This window comes from Ischnura elegans, chromosome 7, assembly GCF_921293095.1.
Source record: "Ischnura elegans chromosome 7, ioIscEleg1.1, whole genome shotgun sequence".
Lineage (NCBI taxonomy): Eukaryota > Metazoa > Arthropoda > Insecta > Odonata > Coenagrionidae > Ischnura > Ischnura elegans.
In genome coordinates, this window is record NC_060252.1 from 90,983,503 (window position 1) to 91,003,238 (window position 19,736).

General features: G+C 37.8%; 1 protein-coding gene across 1 annotated transcript; it reads left to right on the forward strand.

Annotated features, from left to right (window-relative positions):
- Positions 1-1,321: 1,321 nt before the first annotated feature.
- On the forward strand, positions 1,322-19,492 carry LOC124162133 (CCR4-NOT transcription complex subunit 7). Its single transcript, XM_046538553.1, has 7 exons — positions 1,322-1,454; positions 1,974-2,450; positions 4,686-4,879; positions 12,850-13,011; positions 17,078-17,192; positions 17,328-17,468; positions 18,649-19,492. The coding sequence occupies exons 2-7, from the start codon at positions 2,328-2,330 to the stop codon at positions 18,766-18,768; spliced, it is 855 nt and encodes a 284-aa protein (XP_046394509.1). The 5' UTR covers positions 1,322-1,454; positions 1,974-2,327; the 3' UTR covers positions 18,769-19,492.
- Positions 19,493-19,736: the final 244 nt, after the last annotated feature.

The window sequence follows — 19,736 nt, forward strand, 5'->3', positions numbered from 1 at the left end:
TATATAGTAACAGTGGCCTTACGTCCCGGTTTGGCCGGGACAGTTCCGGTAGCTTTAGCTAAAGTGGCTAAAGTCTCACTTTACGGTATAGAGAGACTGTAAAGTGAGCAACTTTAGTGTCGTATATGAATCGCGACCGTATTTGAGGGCGTCCTATCGGTTTCCGAAAATTCTCTACAATGTTCCGGTTTCGTGCGGATATTATTGGAATTTTATTTTTATCATAAGTGAAATCAGAACTCAAAATACGGAAAAAGAGTTTATTTTTCAAAGAGGAAAAATAATAAAATAATTGCGGTGGTAAAAATAATCTTAGTTTTGATTTTACAAACCCATTTCTGCAGAGTAAAGGCGAGAGGTTTTCGAAACTGGGAAAACCCCTCTCCCCGGGACAAGTGGCGTAACCATGGGGGGGTTGAGGGGAGTAGATCCTCCCCAAAGACAAAGAAAATATTAAAAACCATATTGTATAGTTTTGACTTGTAATAACTGCATCTGCTTCAAATTAGATTTTAAGTGACAAAATGGTATATGATGTATTTCCAGGTTTGTCATTTTTCAAATAATTTTCCGGACACTTAATTCACTTTCATTTGTTGCCAGGGGGTGGTCGCCCTTCCAGGCTCCCCCTTCCCCCAAATGTCTGTTTCGCCCATGGCCCTTATATAAGGGCCTTGGTTTCGCCACTGCCCGGTCCTAACATAAGACATAATGCCCGGTTTACCCGCGGTAGGCCAATGCTTTGGCCTACCGCGATGTAAATGGCCACCCTAGAGTTGGGCAAAATACAATGCTCATGTCATGTATTCTGATATAATGCTATGATAAATGAAGAATTTGAGTAATTTTGAATGCGGAATCTGCTACAGAATATTGACTCCCCAAATTTTCGAGAACCATCAACTTAATTAGTTTGGATGACAATGCGGCTTATTACGGTCGTTTCTCCTTCATGAAGCGGTCAATCCACGAAAACCGTTATTACAGGACTCGCGTTGGCCTGGCATATAACGTGCAACTCTTCGATTTGTTCCGGAAACCCATATTTGGATATTTTAAACCTATAAGAGGCTCATTGTGCTTTTATGATAAATAATTCATAATAAAAAACGTAATTTTAACATAACACCAGAATTTATCCTACTGAGAAAAGCTTCGCGACATTTGATGTAAAGATCACACCATGACAGTCTTGTATACGCTGTGACTTTGGCTGTGATCATGGATGTGTATGAAGGACACAACATTACAAATCAAACACCCGCGGAAACGCTGGACACTGCTGATTCGATAGCGACTGTTGCAACCCAGCGACTGTTGAATTTCGATAGTCATGGAAGAACCACAACTCGAAGTTATCGATGGTTGCTATTGCGAATATATGCACAGTCTTTCACGAAACTGTGCTGTTTGTGTTTGCAGAGGGACAGAAAGGACCTTGTTAGCCATGAAAGGTAAAAGAATATTATTATTTGTTGTTTTTGTAATGTATGAATCATATTCTATCTCGGTATAGATGATCAATTGTGCCCGCTAAACTTGTCATCTACTCCAGCTACCCCAACATGGCAACAACAGAGTCGCTCAATGCATTACAAAATTCTAGTTTCTTAACTTGTTGACCTAACTTTAACGTTAGAAGTTGTATGCCAGCGCCTTTTATAGCTATCTTAGATTAAAAGTCAGCGTGAAGGAAATAAAATGATGATATTCATCAAGGTGTAATGTTTGTGGTTGGGACATTTAAGCATTACACAGAATTCCCTGTAAGGTCGTCATAATTTTTGTCAAAGTAACTGGATTGCCTTATATTTAGCCCAGTTGCCATTTTGAAATCCAAATGGGAATTAAATTTCTATTGTAAATTTCCATTTCATCATGTTTTCAAGTAATTCGATATTATGTGTTTTAATTCGTTACTAGTTGATGTGATGAATGTTATGTATCGTAATTGAGTTTTGTTTTCTTCCCAGGAATCAAATAGCATATGCTTGTAACCTTATAAAGTGGGACGATACTAGGACTTATCCTCATCTGGAACATTTTGGTTTGTGATCTATTATGTACTTAAAGACTAAAATATGTTTATCTAAGCACTTGGACTTATAAAGGCGCGTCTGTGCTTTTCTGACAAGTGTTTATTCCTAGAAATTTTGTTGCCAGTCATCTCTTTGTGTTTATATTCGAAGAACCCAGTTTTATTAAAATTTTGAGGTGTGAGTGCTTAGTTAGGGCTCAATAATATTGAATCTGTGAAAGAGGTCTTGTTGTAGTGAAGTGGTTGAAGTGACAGTGGCGGTGTTTGGGAAAGTGGGGAAATATCGGCCATGCCAAGTGGAGGCATTCCCAGCAACGAGGAGTGTGGTATCCGGGACGTTTGGGCTCACAATTTAGAAGAGGAATTTCGTACCATTCGCCAAGTCGTCCAAAAGTACCACTATGTTGCCATGGTAAGTTCAATGTTAAAAAGCTAGAATTATAGTTTTATATTTCTTACTGGTTATTTCCAATCTTACTCCTTGTATGAAAACAAATTCTAAACTTCCAAGGTTTATCTCTCATTTGGCTGGGGTCTCAGAAAAACAGATTCATATAAGTTTTTATATACATGATGGACTTTTTTGTGTATGTTAGCATTGAAAAGTCATTTAATTATTTGGTATTTTAAATTGAAGAGGCTCCCTTTCTGATGATTTTCATATTTGAAATTTGCTTTATTTCATATTATTTTATGATAAGATGTTTTGTCATTCATTCCAGTTAAAAGTTGTCTATGGTTTTTGCTTATTTATTTGCTGTTATACATAATTTTCCACATCCTTCCTCTTTACTGTTGATATTCAAGTAATCTTTTCTGACTATGAGTATCATTTCGGTGGGCCTCATGGTATTTAATGAATGTTGTCCTCCATTTGACACAAAATTGCCTTATGTCTCTTTTCCATGGTTATTTATCTATTGGCTTTTATGTAATTTATTAAGTGTTTTGGGTTTTTACTGTTCTTTTCGTTCAACTTCTTACCTATGAATTCCTGAAGTTAGTCTTTGCACAATTTCTCCCCTTTCCATTGTTAATTCTTAAACTGCTATACATTTTTGTGTCAAGATTTCACCAATTAAAAAGTTCATTAGCCAGAGGTAATGTTTGTTTACCTGGTACTAAAATTCTAGAAAACAAGGTACATATATTTTATGCACCTTGAGCTTGATGTCATCCCTGGCCTCCTTGTTAAAAATGCAGTAAATATATGATGTTCAGGGTATTAATTATTTATTTGGTAACTGGCACTGGTAATATCAACACTTTATATTTATACTGTTACAGCAATATGAATAGGTCTTCCAGTTAGTAAGTATATGGTTTAAATCTGCTCCGATTAAGGGAGGGATGACCATGGGGGAGGGTAAGGGTGGAATATTTGTTGATTCATTGTTCACTAACAAATATTGGGGAGGGGGCTTTTTGAGCTAAGACATTAAGAAATGTATTAAGGTGGTTGAAAAAACAATAATGTGAATATCAGCTTAAATGTGCAAAGACTGGTGTCCGAAGAGAGTTATAGCTTAGAAAAATGCTCATCCAAAGAGCTTTTGGGGAGGGGTGAAATCATCAACTACATCCCGCAGAAACAAATCTTTGTTTCTGTGGGATGTAGTTGTCAGGTTTGGATTAAAAGAGTTTTCAGAAAACGAGACCTTGAACAAACAAAGGAACACTGGGTGTCAGATTTCAATCATAGACCTTTTAGAAAGAGGCTAATATCATGTAAGTAACTGAAGCAAGCGTAGTGGAACTCAAGTTATTGGAGTTGCCATCATCACACACCCACATCTGGCATGGGAGCATAGCAGACTCGAGCTTTTGGATGCTGCCACTTTTGTGCATCCCAGCTTGTGGTTAAGGTTGGCTTCACCAATTGCCAATGTGTGAGCATCGTGTGAGAAAGTACCATCTTCTTTATTCAAGGGCTACAGTCAAGCCAAGAGGGGGAGGAAACCCTTGAATAATGGTTTGATTTCTGGCTTTGCTTTCCCTTCGTTTCTTATCATGTGCTGTACTTACTGGCATGGAAAAGGAATCTGTTGTGATGATTGCGTGCATTTTTCCAAACTGAAGAAATTTTTTTGCATTAAAATTCCAAAATTTGAATTATGTGCTGTCAGGTTATTTAATGAGGGAAGCTATGGCATTATTATAGTAATTAAGTTGTTGAAAGGAGTTAGTAATGACTAATGGAAAATATCTCAAGGAGAGGTTATATGTAATTGGAATTAGTCCCATTTATCATTCTGTCATCTCTCTGAAATTATTTTCTTTTTGTTTTCTAAAATTATTTGTCCTGCCTCATAATTATGGAGGTCTTGTTTTATTGTGTGTTTCTTATCCATCTCAAGTTTGAACCTACTTTACTAGTCTCCAGCTCCACTTTTAGCCAGTGTAGAGATTAATGTTGACATATTGGGTGACCATTTCTGCTGCTAAATATTCCAGTGGCAAAGATTCCCATCAAAGCATATTTAATAGGAGGTTATAAAGGTTACTTATCTCTGGAAGGAGCATTCAGAGGCCTGCGGGTATAAGGGTGCTGAGTTATGGTTTATAATCCACTATTATTTGTTCAAGGGTTTATTAATATGCTTTACTGTGTCTTTATCTTTTATCTCCCATATCCCTCTTTTTCCAGGACACAGAGTTCCCGGGTGTGGTTGCGAGGCCCCTCGGAGAATTTCGCAGCTCTGCTGAGTACAACTACCAGCTCATGCGATGCAATGTTGATCTCTTGCGCATTATCCAGATAGGATTCACTTTCCTTGATGACAATGGAAAAACGCATAGTGGATATTCCACATGGCAGTTCAATTTCAAGTTCAATCTCTCGTAAGTTGGGGAATAAATTTTTCTGTACAGTAGAGCCTTGGCTATCTGTCATTTAAATCATATTTTGTTGGATTATGTACTATCATTTGCAAAAGTCTTGCAACAAATCGAGCGGCGCCACTTTCGCTCCATTGTCGATTTCTGGCCACCATTAAGTTTGAATGATCACTATCTACGTATGAATCTTCATGGTAGCTCGGGAACGACTCACGAACGGGTCATCGTGACACGGGAGTGAGACGTAGGAAATCATTACGATGTTCAGTTGAGTAAACGAGCGCATATGTTGTTAAGTCGTCGCGGCGTTTGAGATTATTTTTGTACCCGTAGTGACTGGAGTAGATAATTGAAAATATTTACCCGTTAAAAGAGTGGGTACCTATGACGCCTGGCTTCCAATGGTAAACCCCATAATGCCGGCTGGGGGCACGATTTCGCCATTAGGAACACGGAAATCAACTCGCTCGTAACCCTTTTTTTTAGGGATTCAACGTCGTTCAGGAGACTTTATATTAAGTTGCTGAAATATTTGTTCGATATAGAAGAATTAATAAATGAAAAAAAAATTAACTGGCAATTTTCCGGAAAAAAACACGAATCTGTCGTCTCCACCATATCTAATTGATAGGCATTAAATAGTTCTTTACGTAGTTGAAGCTGATAAAGATAGCTCCATAAGCTTTCTTCTTCATTAATTACCAATTTGTTAATTGGATAAATATATTTACACAGATGGAAATATTTCTTCGGAAAAAAATGGAATTTTGATGGCCAAAAAAATTGCTAGGCCTCATCGTTGCTAGCGGAATATGTCTCTATTTTTACTGTTCACATATCTAGGAGAGGCTTAAATTTTTACGATAGCACTAACATATTTAGTGATCATGTCGCATTAATCTCTTTTTTGTTATAATAAATTAGTTATTGTTTCGATTTTAATATTTCGGCCATTATTATATTATTAAGGACAACCAACTTAAAGAGTGACTTAATAGTACGACTTTTCCCTGTCCATGACTGCCTCCATTGGTATGGTTTCCAATAACAACAGACAGAGATTAAATTGAAAGTCAATTTAAACCAATATTCGCCCTTTTTTAGGGAGGGAAATACTTTGCGCATCTATTAGGGAGGTAAAATACTTTGCGCATAATTTAGCTGCTCCCTCAGCTTTTAACGCTGAATCGGGTGCTCCCGGGCCGTAGTTTTGGTCAGCTAATAGGTCCTGCACCTCGTCTTGCCCTACATCTTTATCGCAACTTTACCAGCCAGGGACGAGGAAGTAGGTTACCTGGAGTAAAACTTGCAGGCCGTAAGTGATTCTCACGTACTTCCAAAATAGTGTAAATAGGGCCAATTTGTAGCACTATCATATACATGTTGATGCCACAATTTGCTTGAAGAAAGTACGCACTAGAAAAATACCTCAAGATAAGCCTTTCCTATATTTAAAAATAAGCGCCGTGGTGCGTGCACGATTAAGGATTACCATTACATAGGTTATTCGTAGGATTGTACTTAGTAGATCAGCTAGTCTCACATTCTGTCCCTTTCCAACAAAATTACTGTATTAAAAAAACACTGATTGTAGAATACTGAAGCCTAAAGTTTAAAAGTAAAATTCTTCACTTAATTTATATATTTTTCTATCTCTAAGAAAAGTTTCCGTCACTGCTCATTTACGAAACGAAAAAGGGGAAAATTGTTCTGAAAAACTTTACTGGAGACATTAACTTGGTAGGATATGGCGACATGTTGATGACAAATAGGTAGCATACTATATAGACGGACAGCATAATCGCTGCAAAATATCATTCATAATTTTCTTTTTAATCAGATAAAATTGATCTATTTAAGAAATTACGTATATGGAACCTTAGATTATTACGATAGTTCTCATTCCAAAGGTTAATAATGTTGAGCAGTCACGGACCTGTAAAGGAAACCATATAGCAGTAGGAATTACATTCACCAGTGATTCTGATTGGAGTTCCTTCAAGAAAACGCAATTGATTCATCCTACCGCGCTAACTACGCATGATTCCCGTCGCACGGTCAATTAAATTAGAAATTGTTGCAAAAAATGATCAAATTCAACAGCTGGTACCCTCTTAACATAAATTTCAAAAATAAAAAAACTTTAAACTAAAATACGGCTGTGCGGAGGATAAAAAAATTTTGGCCTCGGGAAGGACTTGAACGCGGGCCCCTCCTACTGCCAGCCAGAATGTTTATCCACTGAGCTATTTCCAGTTCAAGGTCATCACGCGGTAAATTTAATTATTTGATGTTATTGTAACACTGAGCTCCTTCATGTGCTTCTCCTACGGCTTCTCACTTGAATGAATTTGATCAAAATAATCACTTTCTCGGTATATTAGTCTTTTATTCGTTTATATGATTATAACTTGAGCACGGAGGCTTTCGCATACTCTATGTTTCGGCTGGTTAGTGTATACAATAGGAATATAATGATGTTGTCGTCTGCGACTTCGGTATGGTATCGTCTTTTTATTATTATTTGTTATTATGTTTCAAACTCGGTATTTGTATTTCTAATGAAGCAAGCGTATACATTCATTACAAATAGAAATTCTGTTAGGATATGCTTACGTCCTTCTTACTCGACTTGAAAGGTTTTATGAAATGAGCTGCAGTTCCACTGATGCCTTAAACATAAAACGTATTGCCAACAAACACATTTCCTAATACAATGTGACCTACTTAATGCAAGTAGATAATTCAATTAATAATGCTAGGTAAGTATCCTACATTATCCCTAATTCATCAGTGTATATGTAAATGATTGCATCTACATAAGATAACTTAATCATCAACGACATAGCAGCTTAGAGTTATTATTCGCATTCACACTAATTCAGCAGTAGAACATATTATCAAACAATACCAGTTGAAATCCGACAATCATTAAAAATGGGACTTTTAGCTGGAATTAAGTTTTCCTCGTCATACTTTGAATAAGTGGAAAGGAATAAATCTTTACCGATCGACGGACGTCGGAGAACTCTGTTATTACTTACGCAACGATTTATGCCGATCAGCTTAACTAATTCATATTTACGTGTTTGCTCAGATATTTATATGATGAAACACTGGAAATTTCAAAGCTGCCTCGTATCATATGTCGTAGATATTGTATTAAAACATCAACCCGAGTCGATAGATGTAAACAAAAGTCTGCCATGTTCACAGTGAACGACTCGTGATTTCCAGCTCTCTGAAAAGAGCTGAGGTCACTCAAAAAGAGCCAAGCTACCAACTTTTTAAAATCCCTCCGAGGAATTACCTTCGATCTTTCCTACTGCATTAAATGCTACAATGTGTTTGGGGGAATATCATGGACATTAATTTCACTTAAATGGAAGCGGTCAAATCCCGAGACTGAAAATGATGACAAAATACCTAACCCACCCAATGACCCGTTCTCCATGCATTGAACCATGAAGACTAGTATTGGATTGTTGCATCCACCCGAAAACCATACAATTTCCGGGCACAATCTTTGTGGAGCGAAAGTGGCGCCGCTCGATTTGTTGCAAGACTTTTGCAAATGATAGTACATACATATCTACTTCGCAGTCCCTTTTCTCCATTTCCTACCCTTTGCTAATCTCTCTTTTATAACTTTCCTGCCTGAAAATTACTTGTTTTTCAATGAAATTGGTACTAACAGTTCAGGGAATTATAGCTCTGAAACCAAAGTAAAAATTGCTTATCTTAATTAATCTTAATCTTAATTCTTGAACTGATCATGAATGGATTATCCGTCTCTTTAAATTATCCATTCGGACTTTCACTTCCAGTAAGATGGATTATCAAGGCTCTTCTGTATGTCATTGAACATGTTCCTTACTATCATATTCTTGATTTTTTCTGTCCATTTGAGGCTAAAATGTCAAAAAATATTTTCTTAGACATAAATATTTTTAATGTTTATGTGTTATATTTGAGATTCAACACAATTCTTTCATTAGTCCCCAATTGATCATCAAAGAAGGGCAATCATCAGTGAAATACCATGTAAACACGTGTAAGAGACGCACCCCTATTTTGAGCATCGGAGGTAAAGGAAAAAATTTTGCTGCATTTTATTTAAATCCTATCGTGCAGTATTGCAGACGTATGCCTGGAATTTCGACAGTTATGAAAATTTTCACTTTCAATACTAAAAATTTACAGCTTAATTACACGATATGTATGGCACTCGGAGATAAGTAGGTATTCACTTGTAGTCTTAACCTAATGATGCTTCCTAGGGATCGGATACCTTGGATCCAAATATCCACAGATACAGTAGACTCTTGTTATTACGTAGGTCGCGGGACCAAAAAACCAGAGGTTCGTAATAATGAAGTTCGTATGAACGTTTCTTTTAGGAATTGTCTGGAAAAAAACAGTATTTAATAAACGTGATTATATTACGTGGAAATACATGTAAACAGGAAAATTCATTTCATTTTCTCAACAGAAGAATACTTGTTATTATGCTGGAGGGCTGTGGAAGATTATGGGAAGCGGCAAGCACGAGACACATTTGATGTAATTGTTGATTTTAAATAATCATCTTAAATTCCATCCTATTTGCTAATTGAATTAATATTTCGGAATGGCTCTTTTAGTATGTGGGTACTTGAAGTTAACTTTGGAGTAATGTGAATTACAGTGTTCTAGAGATATGGTAACTTATATTCATTTTGTCATCTGATTTATTACATCTGCACGCATAGTGCTGCTCACCGCGGGCCTTAAGGACATGTGCTCTCGAAAGAAGTGGTTTTTATATTTAATCTGGAAGTTGATCAATATAAGCAATATAAAAAATTAACATTTTAGCGCACACCAAACCTTGCTAATGTAGTCCTCATATCTCCGCACTCGAAATGACACTGCTTAAATACCTAAACGCTGTTATGATGATAAAAATTTTTTCTCATGCCAATGCGTGCTGCAAGTAACATTAATGAAAAACTTGTCGCCGTATGATCAAAATGAAAACCTCAAAATATATTGCCACGACGAAGTATCGAGCCCAAGCCCCCCCCAGGTGAGAGAAGGACGCGCTATCCGCTACACCAACTGTTGCTGTTGGAGTGATGGCGCTATTTTAGGATTACATAGCGCTTGTTAAAAATAACGCTCGGAAATTAATTACAGCCAAACTAAGGCCCATTCAATGGAACCGCTATCAGTTCAGAGATGTGTTCACCATTCCGAATGCCATAAAAAGTACGACATTGAAATAGGCGGAGCAAGGTACGTGGTCTCCCCTTGTTAGTGTTCGAAAAGATAGAAATACATTTTAGTGGAGGCTCTGTTGAAGTGAACAGAGGCATGAGGTTTTATTTGCTTTCAATGCTACTTTTGCTGACAGATTTCTGACTTATTTGTTTCAACAAGCTGTAGGTAATTTGAATCCCACCCTGAAATGTATCATATTATATGGTTCTTGTTGCATTACGGTTCACGAGGGATGATATCGAAGTAACATAGGGCATGACTTATTTTTGGCATAAGGCAATCTTCAGTAAATTGATGCATAAAGGCCAAAAGTCATCTATAAATCAAGGAAAGAATGATTTTATATCGATATTATAATTTTATACAGCTACCAAACTTACGTCTCTGATGATAAAATTGATGAATGCAACTTAAAGTTTAAATTTCAACTTTAGATTTTGGGCATTGGTTGGATTGCTAAGGCTTTTGTATCCATGAGGTAATAGTTACTCCCACACACTTACATACAATAGGTATAACCATACCACCTTAGAATGCAGTCACTTTTTGCCCACAACTGCTTATCCGGCAAGTGAAATTGCTAGTAATGCTGCTTACCTGGAGGTAGACCCATTATACTCAACCTGTGGACTTACATGGCAGTTTTAACCCTTTTACTGCCAGCCCATTTCTGGTGGGATGTACGAAGACTGCCAAGGCTATTTTCTGGAATTAGCAACATTTCACATTTAAAAATTTTTCAGCTACAGTGTGTCCTCGTTTAACGTCGTCCCGTTTAACGTTGTTTCACGATAACGTTGTCCAAAAATTGAAACCCTTTATCATTTAACGTCGTTATTGCTTCGCGATAACGTTGTTCAAATTATGCGCGGCGAAAAAAAATGAATGGCGAATAGAACGCAAGCGCATCTGATGTATAGTAAATATTACTATATTAATGCGATTGGTAATTTTCGTTCGACAGAAAAGGTTGGCGTGGGTAGCGTATGTTAAATATGCATCTGAGCGAATAATTATCGCCTCATTTACCCATTATCCGTATATTTTTGTGATGCCAACAGAAAAAAATGTCCACGAAGAAGAGTGGCTTCCTGGTGGTTCTTCAGACGTGAAGAAAAAACGGCGATATTAGAACAAAAACTTGGTATTATTAAAAGAATTGATGAAGGTGCAACTGCTGGAGAGATCGGTCGAGTTTTAGGTTTGCAGGTCGAGTTTTTACAATTAAAATTTCTTCTGTTACTGAAAATATCGATGATTCGCCATTAAAATACTTTCTTTTTAGTTTTTTATATTTCATTTAATAATGCCTTCTTCCCAACCTTTTCGTTATGAAAATTCGTTTCGTTTCGAATGAATCGTTATCATGCTGAAGTTAATAATCTTAAATGAATGTTTCACGCGATTTCCGCCGGGTTAAAGAATTCATATCATCACGAAATTTGACTCGCCCCTCATCCTCGTGCTTCCGAGTGTCAGATTCAGATTTTTTCATTTTGGCCTGATTCATGTGTCTCCCGATTGGTCACGAAGTCTGCTTAAAGTTACGGCTCCGGTAATTGGCCTCCTTGGATTCTCGCCCGGGAAATTCTGGATTCTTCACGAAGAAATGGATTGTTAGGATCATGGCTAGGAACCTATTTAAATTTTTTACATTGTTTCTTATGGGAAATACTGCATCGTTTAACGTTGTTTCGCTTAACGTCGACTTTTTCAGGAACGAATCAACAACGTTAAACGAGGACTCACTGTACTTAAATTTATTTAATACTAGAGATGGGTCGAATAGCAGATTTCTCGAACTCGAATATCGAATTCGAATATTAATTCATTGCTCGAATATTCAAATACCTCTTAAACGTATGATTCTTCTTCTATTTCACTTGATGAATGTAACAGGTACACAGTGGAACCTCGAACTATCGTTTTTCAAGGGGATGGACGAAAAAAACGATGAATGCAGGGGTTTGACTAGGTTGCCTATGCAACAGGAAAACCCAAGATTTTGGCGAGTAATTGTGATTTCCTTTTAAGGAGTCAAACAGGATTTTAGCTGATTAATGGAATATTTTAATTTTATGGAAACAATTTGGGCATATAGTTGATTCAACTAACATCTCTTTCAAATATCCTAAGGGGCACACCACCTTGCAAAAAACGAATGCATGCCGTCTCGACATTTACACTGCTACGATGGATTTCTGTCTGATGTATACATACTTATCTGTCAAACACCATTTCAGTGGCATGCCCTCATCTAGTATGCATGCATCTAGTATTCGAGTATTCGCGGATACTATTCGCACATCTCTATGTAATACGTCTAGATTTTTTTCCCAATTATTGAGATATTTTTATATCTTATAACCATAGTTAGATTATGGGGATTTTCATAAATAACAGCCGTTAAAATGGCACAATCGCAAAAAAAAGTGAAATAATTCGGACTGATAAACCAGCGAGGCCCGATATATCGGCCCTCGCTGTTGGCAGTAAAAGGGTTAAACTCAGCCTCGAGCTCCATTGTGTGGTACCATTGGTGAAGATTTTTAGCTATAAGCTGAGTCCAGCTGTTACAAAAAGTTATGAGACCTTTTTCCTCAGTATTTTGTATTCCATATCTCTTTTTTGATTTTCTTGATTGTGCTTTTAGATATACATATGTGGTAAGATGATCACTTTAATATCCTAATCTTTTTCTTCTATTTTAGACAAGATATGTATGCACAGGACAGCATTGATCTCCTTCGGGATTCAGGCATTCAATTCAATAAGCTTGAAGAAGAAGGCATTGATCCCCTTGATTTCGCGGAACTTCTAATGACATCTGGAATAGTGCTCATGGACAACATCAAATGGATTACATTCCACAGGTATAAAACAATTCCTCCTTGACTACGATATAATGGTAAAGTTTCCTTGGTGGTTGTTGTATCAGCTGCAAAATGCATAAGCGAAGGTGCTAGGTGAAATTCTCTTCATTGAGTGTGGTTGAAATGGATTGTTGAAATACGTACATATAATGCTCTTCCTTTCCTAACTTTTTATGCTCTTGGTTGTTAAACCTATCTTTTCTTGGTAAATTTATGATTCATCATTTTTTTGTGGATTTTCCACTAATTTATAGGCCTAAATATTATTAACAACTGTAAGTCATACTTTTTCTTACTTCGGAAACTCGATAAATGATGAAGAGATTTAAATGTTGCCTTGAGTATATGTTTTTTAAGTCTTAGATGTTATTGGTTCTGCCTTACCCTTGGGCTACAACTTTGTTGCAATGAAAAGACTTTCTCTTACCCTTTCTTAAGCATTCCTATGACCCATAAGGCCGTTATACGTGGTGAATTTTCATTTGAATTCCAGCCCATGAATATCACAATCCATTTTCTTCCCCTGCCATTTATATTTCAAGGACAGTGAATCTCTGTGGTGACTACCTCATTTTAGGGTGTGTGAGTAGTACTTTTTGATCTCAAGTCGAGTTGAAAACTACTTGCGAGTATCGAATTGAGTATGGTAATTTCTCGACCAGGCATTACAACAATATATACTCCAGCATAATCTCATTGTCACGGCTCCAGCGGCATCCTCGGTTGAGAGGGAGACCTGGGATCGGGTAATCATGGGGTGGAGTAAAGAAACACCTGGATGGGAATTTTAAAACACTCAGGGGTGCGTTTATTGGTTTCAGAGGTAGAAAGTTACAGGGGGCTACCTGCCAGGGTGGGCAAGGTGCGTGGCAACTGCTTCCACGGGGCTGGGTCTGGAACTTTCAGGAATGGCCTCTCTGGGGATCTCCGTGGATCCACGACAGCTCTGGCGGGGATTCTGGCGTTGGCGGCGAGTCCAAGAGTCGCAAGCAGTATGGTGGCGTCAGAGGCCATATGTTCCATCTGCTTCTACAGGCGATGAACTCAGGCGGGTGGCTCCCGGATGCGGCAGTGTCCGGGGAGGGGACCCCCTGGGACTGCGTGTGCGCTCCTCATGGTAACGGAGGGAGCGAGAGTGGATCAGTTCCTCATGAGACCTCCGCTGCATCAGCCTGGGTGAGGGGGCGAATCATCAACGCCAAGAGGAGTAGAATGTCCGAAGGGAAACTCGCTCATCTTCCGTACCCTAAGGCCACCTCCTCCGCAACTGACTTCTATGATCCTGGGCACCAGGCTTTATACCGGACCCTGGCCACCCTCTGGCCAATGAGAGTGCTCCACTAGGCCATGTGGTGTGAGGAGAAGTTGGAAGTTCGGCACCGGGGTGGGGAAAAATAACATGGTGTGAGGGGAAGTTGGGCGCCGGGGTGGGGAAAGTCGCGTGGTGTGAGGGGGAGGGTCTGTGGTGTGAGGGGGAGGGTCTGTGGTGTGAGGGGGAGGGTCGTCTCTGGGGTGCATGTTTCAACATGGGTTTTGTCCATGTTACGTTGAGGCACAACATCATTTTTCCAATCCCCTTGAAAGTTTTCACTTTGGAATGCTAAGCCTGATGTGAAAAGGAAGGATAAAAAGGAAATAGAGATGTGCAAATACAGTGCAACCTCGATATAACGACACCCCACGGTGCACTAATAAACACTCGCTATAGCGAATTGTCGCTTTACCGGAGGTGGAGCAAATAATAGCCAATATACCTGTTGCGAACAGATATACAGGAACAGGAGTGGTGCGGCGACAGATAAACATCTATCCGATAAACGTAAGCATAAATCCAGACGAAAGGCGATGTTTTTTGCATCTCTAAATTTCCTTACTCAAATAACAACTAACTATTCAAACAATTTATAAGCGCCGCACTGAATAAAAATCATGCAAAGCATTGTTTCGTCAATCATTATATTTATCGAACGACAGTTTACCACATATATTTGAGACTGAGCACTCCATTAACTTCATTTCTAACAGATCGCTAGCAATTACAGAGGTTAAGGAGTCTTGATGAAAGTCTTCCGGCGGTGAAACCCTCGCTATGGCGAGAACCAACACCGAAAGGGTCTCGTAAAAACGAATTTTTTAACATGCTCATTATAGGGTCAATTGACGGTGCATCGGCTATCTCTCGTAATAGCGGGGGTGTCGCTATAGCCCGTACTCGCTTTAACGAGGTTCCACTGTAGTAGAGATGGGTCGAATAGTAGATTTCTCGAACTCGAATATCGAATTCCAATATTAAATCATTGCTCGAATATTCGAATACCTTGAATTTCGAATACCTCGAATACTAAATGATGAATGCTGGAATGTTTGACTCGGTTGCCTATGCAGCAGGCAACACAAGATTTTGGGGTGTAATTTTGATTTCCTTTAAAGGATTCGAACAGGAATTTAGCTGATTAATGGAATATTTTAATTTTATGGAAACAATTGGGCATATACTTAATTAATTCAACTAACATCGCTTTACCCCCACTCCTGCTGCCAAGTGCTAGCTGACAATCTGAGGCATTTTGTAAAATACAAGCTCTTCTCCACCTGATTTTCTTCAATTATTTTCAGTCCATCTCTGGGAGTTCTCACGAGATAAGAAGATGAATTGGAATTGCTATCAGGGAGAAACCAAATATCCTGAGAAAATATCCCTTCGTCTGGGACTGTAACAATAAAGATTTATAGCACCACTCATAAATTGTAACTTGATATATGTTTTCGGAAAAAAATACCACATCAACTTCCGAGAAGCTCTGCTGCTCATATCGAGTCTCGCCAGAATGCCAAGCCTCCGTCCTATTTTGACATTTATTTCCTCGCGTAAAATGCTTAAATAAAGTCAGAAATGCGTCGCGTTTGATCTTGTTCTTTTTTAAATTAGGCGAACATTACTAATATTTCAATCTAATAAAGGTGTAATAATAATTGCCGAAAGTCATTCTTAGACACCTTTTGTGCTAATAGATGACTCATGCAGCGGTTGACCTCCAGAAAGGGGGAAATTCGAAGCTGGTAGGTAAAAAAAGTCAGTGGGTGAGAAAAGGGGGTGGGCGCGAGACACGCTTTTATTTTTCTCGCGTAACTTGATATTTTTTTGGAAGCTAAGGTCTTTGTAATATGATCCCTGCGCGAGCTGGGTCCTTATTTATTTCGGAGAAGAGGAAAGCCTCAGAGGGGGACAGCGGATCTTGGGAAATGCGCTAATGTTACTATCGCACGGTACTCATGCAGCAGTTTAGCTCCAGAAATGGGGAACTTCGAAACAGGTAGGCAGAAAAAGGTCAGTGGGCTAGAAAAGGGGGGCGTGAGACACGTCTTTATTGTTCTCGTGTAACTTGATATTTTTTTCGAAGCTAAGGTCTTCGTAATACGACCCCTGCCCGAGCGAGGACCTTTTGTTTGATTTCGGAGAAGATGAAAGCGTCGGAGTGGGTTAGGAGAGTGGGCTGAATGCATCAATACACCAACTTTCAAAAAATTATTTTCACCGTGTTCTCATACTATTCAAATAAATTTGAGATGATAAAAAATCAGATGGCTTTGGAGATGACAAATTCGTCTAAACAAAGTCACCCAACAAAAACAGATACCTTAGGAAAAGTGCAACCGAAAATAGCTGATGTAAAGCAACGACAATGAATGTGGGTAATTTATTCAAAATAAAAAAGTTGATTTTTAAAATGTATTTGATATATACCTTTTTATTTATACATTCATCAAGTGAAATAGAAGAAAAAAACCTACGTTTATTATGCTTTGTGCAATTGTAGCATTCGAGGTATTTGAATAATCGAGCAATGAGTTAATATTCGAATTCGATATTTGAGAGAAAACTGCTATTCGACCCATCTCTAATAGGAACGTTGATGGTAATAGTATCACTTTGAATTAAGAAAGTAATTCCATAGTTGCAGACTTTTGATTTCTAGGCAAATCGTTTTACATTTGCTCTAATGTTTACTCTTTTTCTCATTATCAACTTTTATATTGCTCAGTCTAAAATTATTTATCTTTTCAGTGGACATGATTTCGGCTATCTATTGAAAATTCTTACAAACCAGGAATTGCCGGCTGAAGAAAGTGAGTTCTTTGAGTTCTTGAAGATTTACTTTCCAAACGTATATGATGTCAAGGTATGTGGATTTTAAGAACTCCTAGTCTATATTACGGAGTTAGATGTTAGCTGTACTTAAATCATTTTCTTCTCTCAGAGATGAATGTCTTTGTACTTGTGTCCCAGTTTCATGATTCCCTCTATTACCTTTCAGTACCTCATGAAAAGTTGTAAGAACTTGAAAGGGGGTCTCCAGGAAGTAGCCGATCAGCTGGAGCTAGAGCGGGTTGGCCCCCAGCACCAAGCAGGATCTGATTCACTTCTCACGGGAATGGCTTTCTTTAAAATGAGAGAGGTAAGCTGCACAAAGCATAATCTATTGACTGTGATACAATGTGGATTCTGTCTTCAGTATTCAGAAATTGTCTATGTAAAATTCAATCAATTAAGTTTCTTTTTCAGTGATTTAGTTGGTCATTACTTTTCTGCTTTCTGATTGCCTCTCTGCCTATTTTTAGAAATAGTGGCAAATTAATACCAGAAACTTAATTAAGGGGTAGCATACTTATTTCCTTGAACAAATGCCTGTGAATTACAGGGAACATCAAGGAGTTATTATTCTCAATATTTTATCTTATCAAAAGTTTTATTCCTTTGGAGGTAATGAAGGAAGTGGGTTATATGTATAGCAGATCTAATACCTTAAGAGCAAATTAAATTGAGAGTTGGCATTGTGACAAAAGGCACAACATTTGGGGGAATTTTCCCAAATTTTGGTTACTATTGTTGGTATACATTACAAGTGAATGTGGAAGATTTATAAAAGGGGAGCTCTGAATGGCTGGGAAACCACTCACCCTGTCAATAAAGTGGCTATAAGTCCTGGTTTGGCTGGGACAGTCCTGCTTTAGACAGCTTTTGAGGGCATCTGGTCGGTTTTAGAAAATTCTCTACAATGTCCCAGTTACATGCAAAAATTATGGGAATTTTTTTTAATAACAACATCTTATAACTGTAACACAATATGGCAATAAGAGTTCAGAGTTTGGTTTTGTAAATAAGGAAAAGAAGTAAAATAATAATAATAAAAACAATCTTAGTTTTGAGTTTACAAACCCATTTCCATGGAGTAAGGCAATAGGTTTTTTCGGACTTCCTGGCAAAAAAATTAGCCATACTAGCGTTATTTAAAAAAAAAAACTTAATTGTAATCAAAATGAACAATCCTTAACTGCATACCTCTATGATATGTTTAATTTTTTGCTCATCCAAGATGTATTTACTTCATTGCTCTTTCGTAATTTTTCTTGTAATTCCTAGTAAATTGCTTTTGATAATTAGTTTTTGTGAGTATGTATTTATGTTAGTAAGCAATACCTTTTATTAGCTCTGCTCATCATGGGATGATATCATTCTGTGTTGTATCATATCAAAAGTTATTTTCCTGTAGATATTATTTTATCATAGCTTTCTTTTACCATATTTATCGTCAAGAGTGCTTTCTTAATTATGCCTTACAATTTTTTTGCTTCCAGATGTTCTTCGAAGACAACATTGACGATGCCAAGTATTGCGGTCATGTCTATGGCTTTGGTAACTCATTTGTGGTGAATGGGAACAGCTACCATGACAATGGAGATAATAATTCATCATGATGGCTTGCAGTGTGTGCCATCTGGTGTTTTTTTAAGTTATGGCTCTACCTGGTCCCCCACTTTTTTATTTTAATGAGGAAAAAGATAAACAAATAGACATTGTTTCTGTGAATGGTCTGAGTTCATTTTCTTGTGCTTGATGGATGCCCACAGGCCTCATGCGTCTGTAAATAACCTCTTTTCCTTGATTAGGAGTTTGGGAATATAATCAGAAGGAGACTTTCATAATGGCTATGAAGGACTTGGGCAGAACATCGTACAGTATGTGTATGGCTTATGATGGCTAAGGAATGAGGATTTTAGAGATGTGGACAGGGAGAGTGGCTTGAGAAAACTTAAGAAGTTGGCAATTCTGAGAGTGATGAAGTGAAAGTTTTTGTGGTTTCTGTAGTGCATGAGATGCTTTTGCGTCTATGGTGTTGAAATGGTAATGAAGAAACCATGTGATACTGCTCTCCTAGCCTAAGCTCTTCTGTCCTTTTATCCCAACCCACCCAACATTCCTTATCCCCCAAAATCAACTTCCCTTGAATCCTTGATCCCTTCCAGCATGTGTGCCTCAGGCTCCAGGTTTAAAATATGTAATTATCATGGCAGTTAGTGAAAATTAAAGTTATCTGTTTTTATATATATATATAGAATATATAAAGATATGAATTCTTTGCACTGCCCACCCCCTCCTTTCCCTCTGTCGCAACCAAAAAATAAATTTTCTTTGTAACCATTCGAGTTGTAATTCTTTCATGATATGTATAATTTTTTTCTAGATGGCACATTTTTTATTGGCTGTCCTTGGATTTTGTTGTCAAGCCAATGGTGTATTCATTCTGGTATCATTCATATAGCATTTTAAAGTTCTTTGATGCAGACCTGGAAAAAATTGTTGAAATGTGCACCCATCGCAAGTCACACTTATCAACCAGTAGTTTCATTCTTCTGTGGAATAGGAGCTGTGCTTATATCATGAA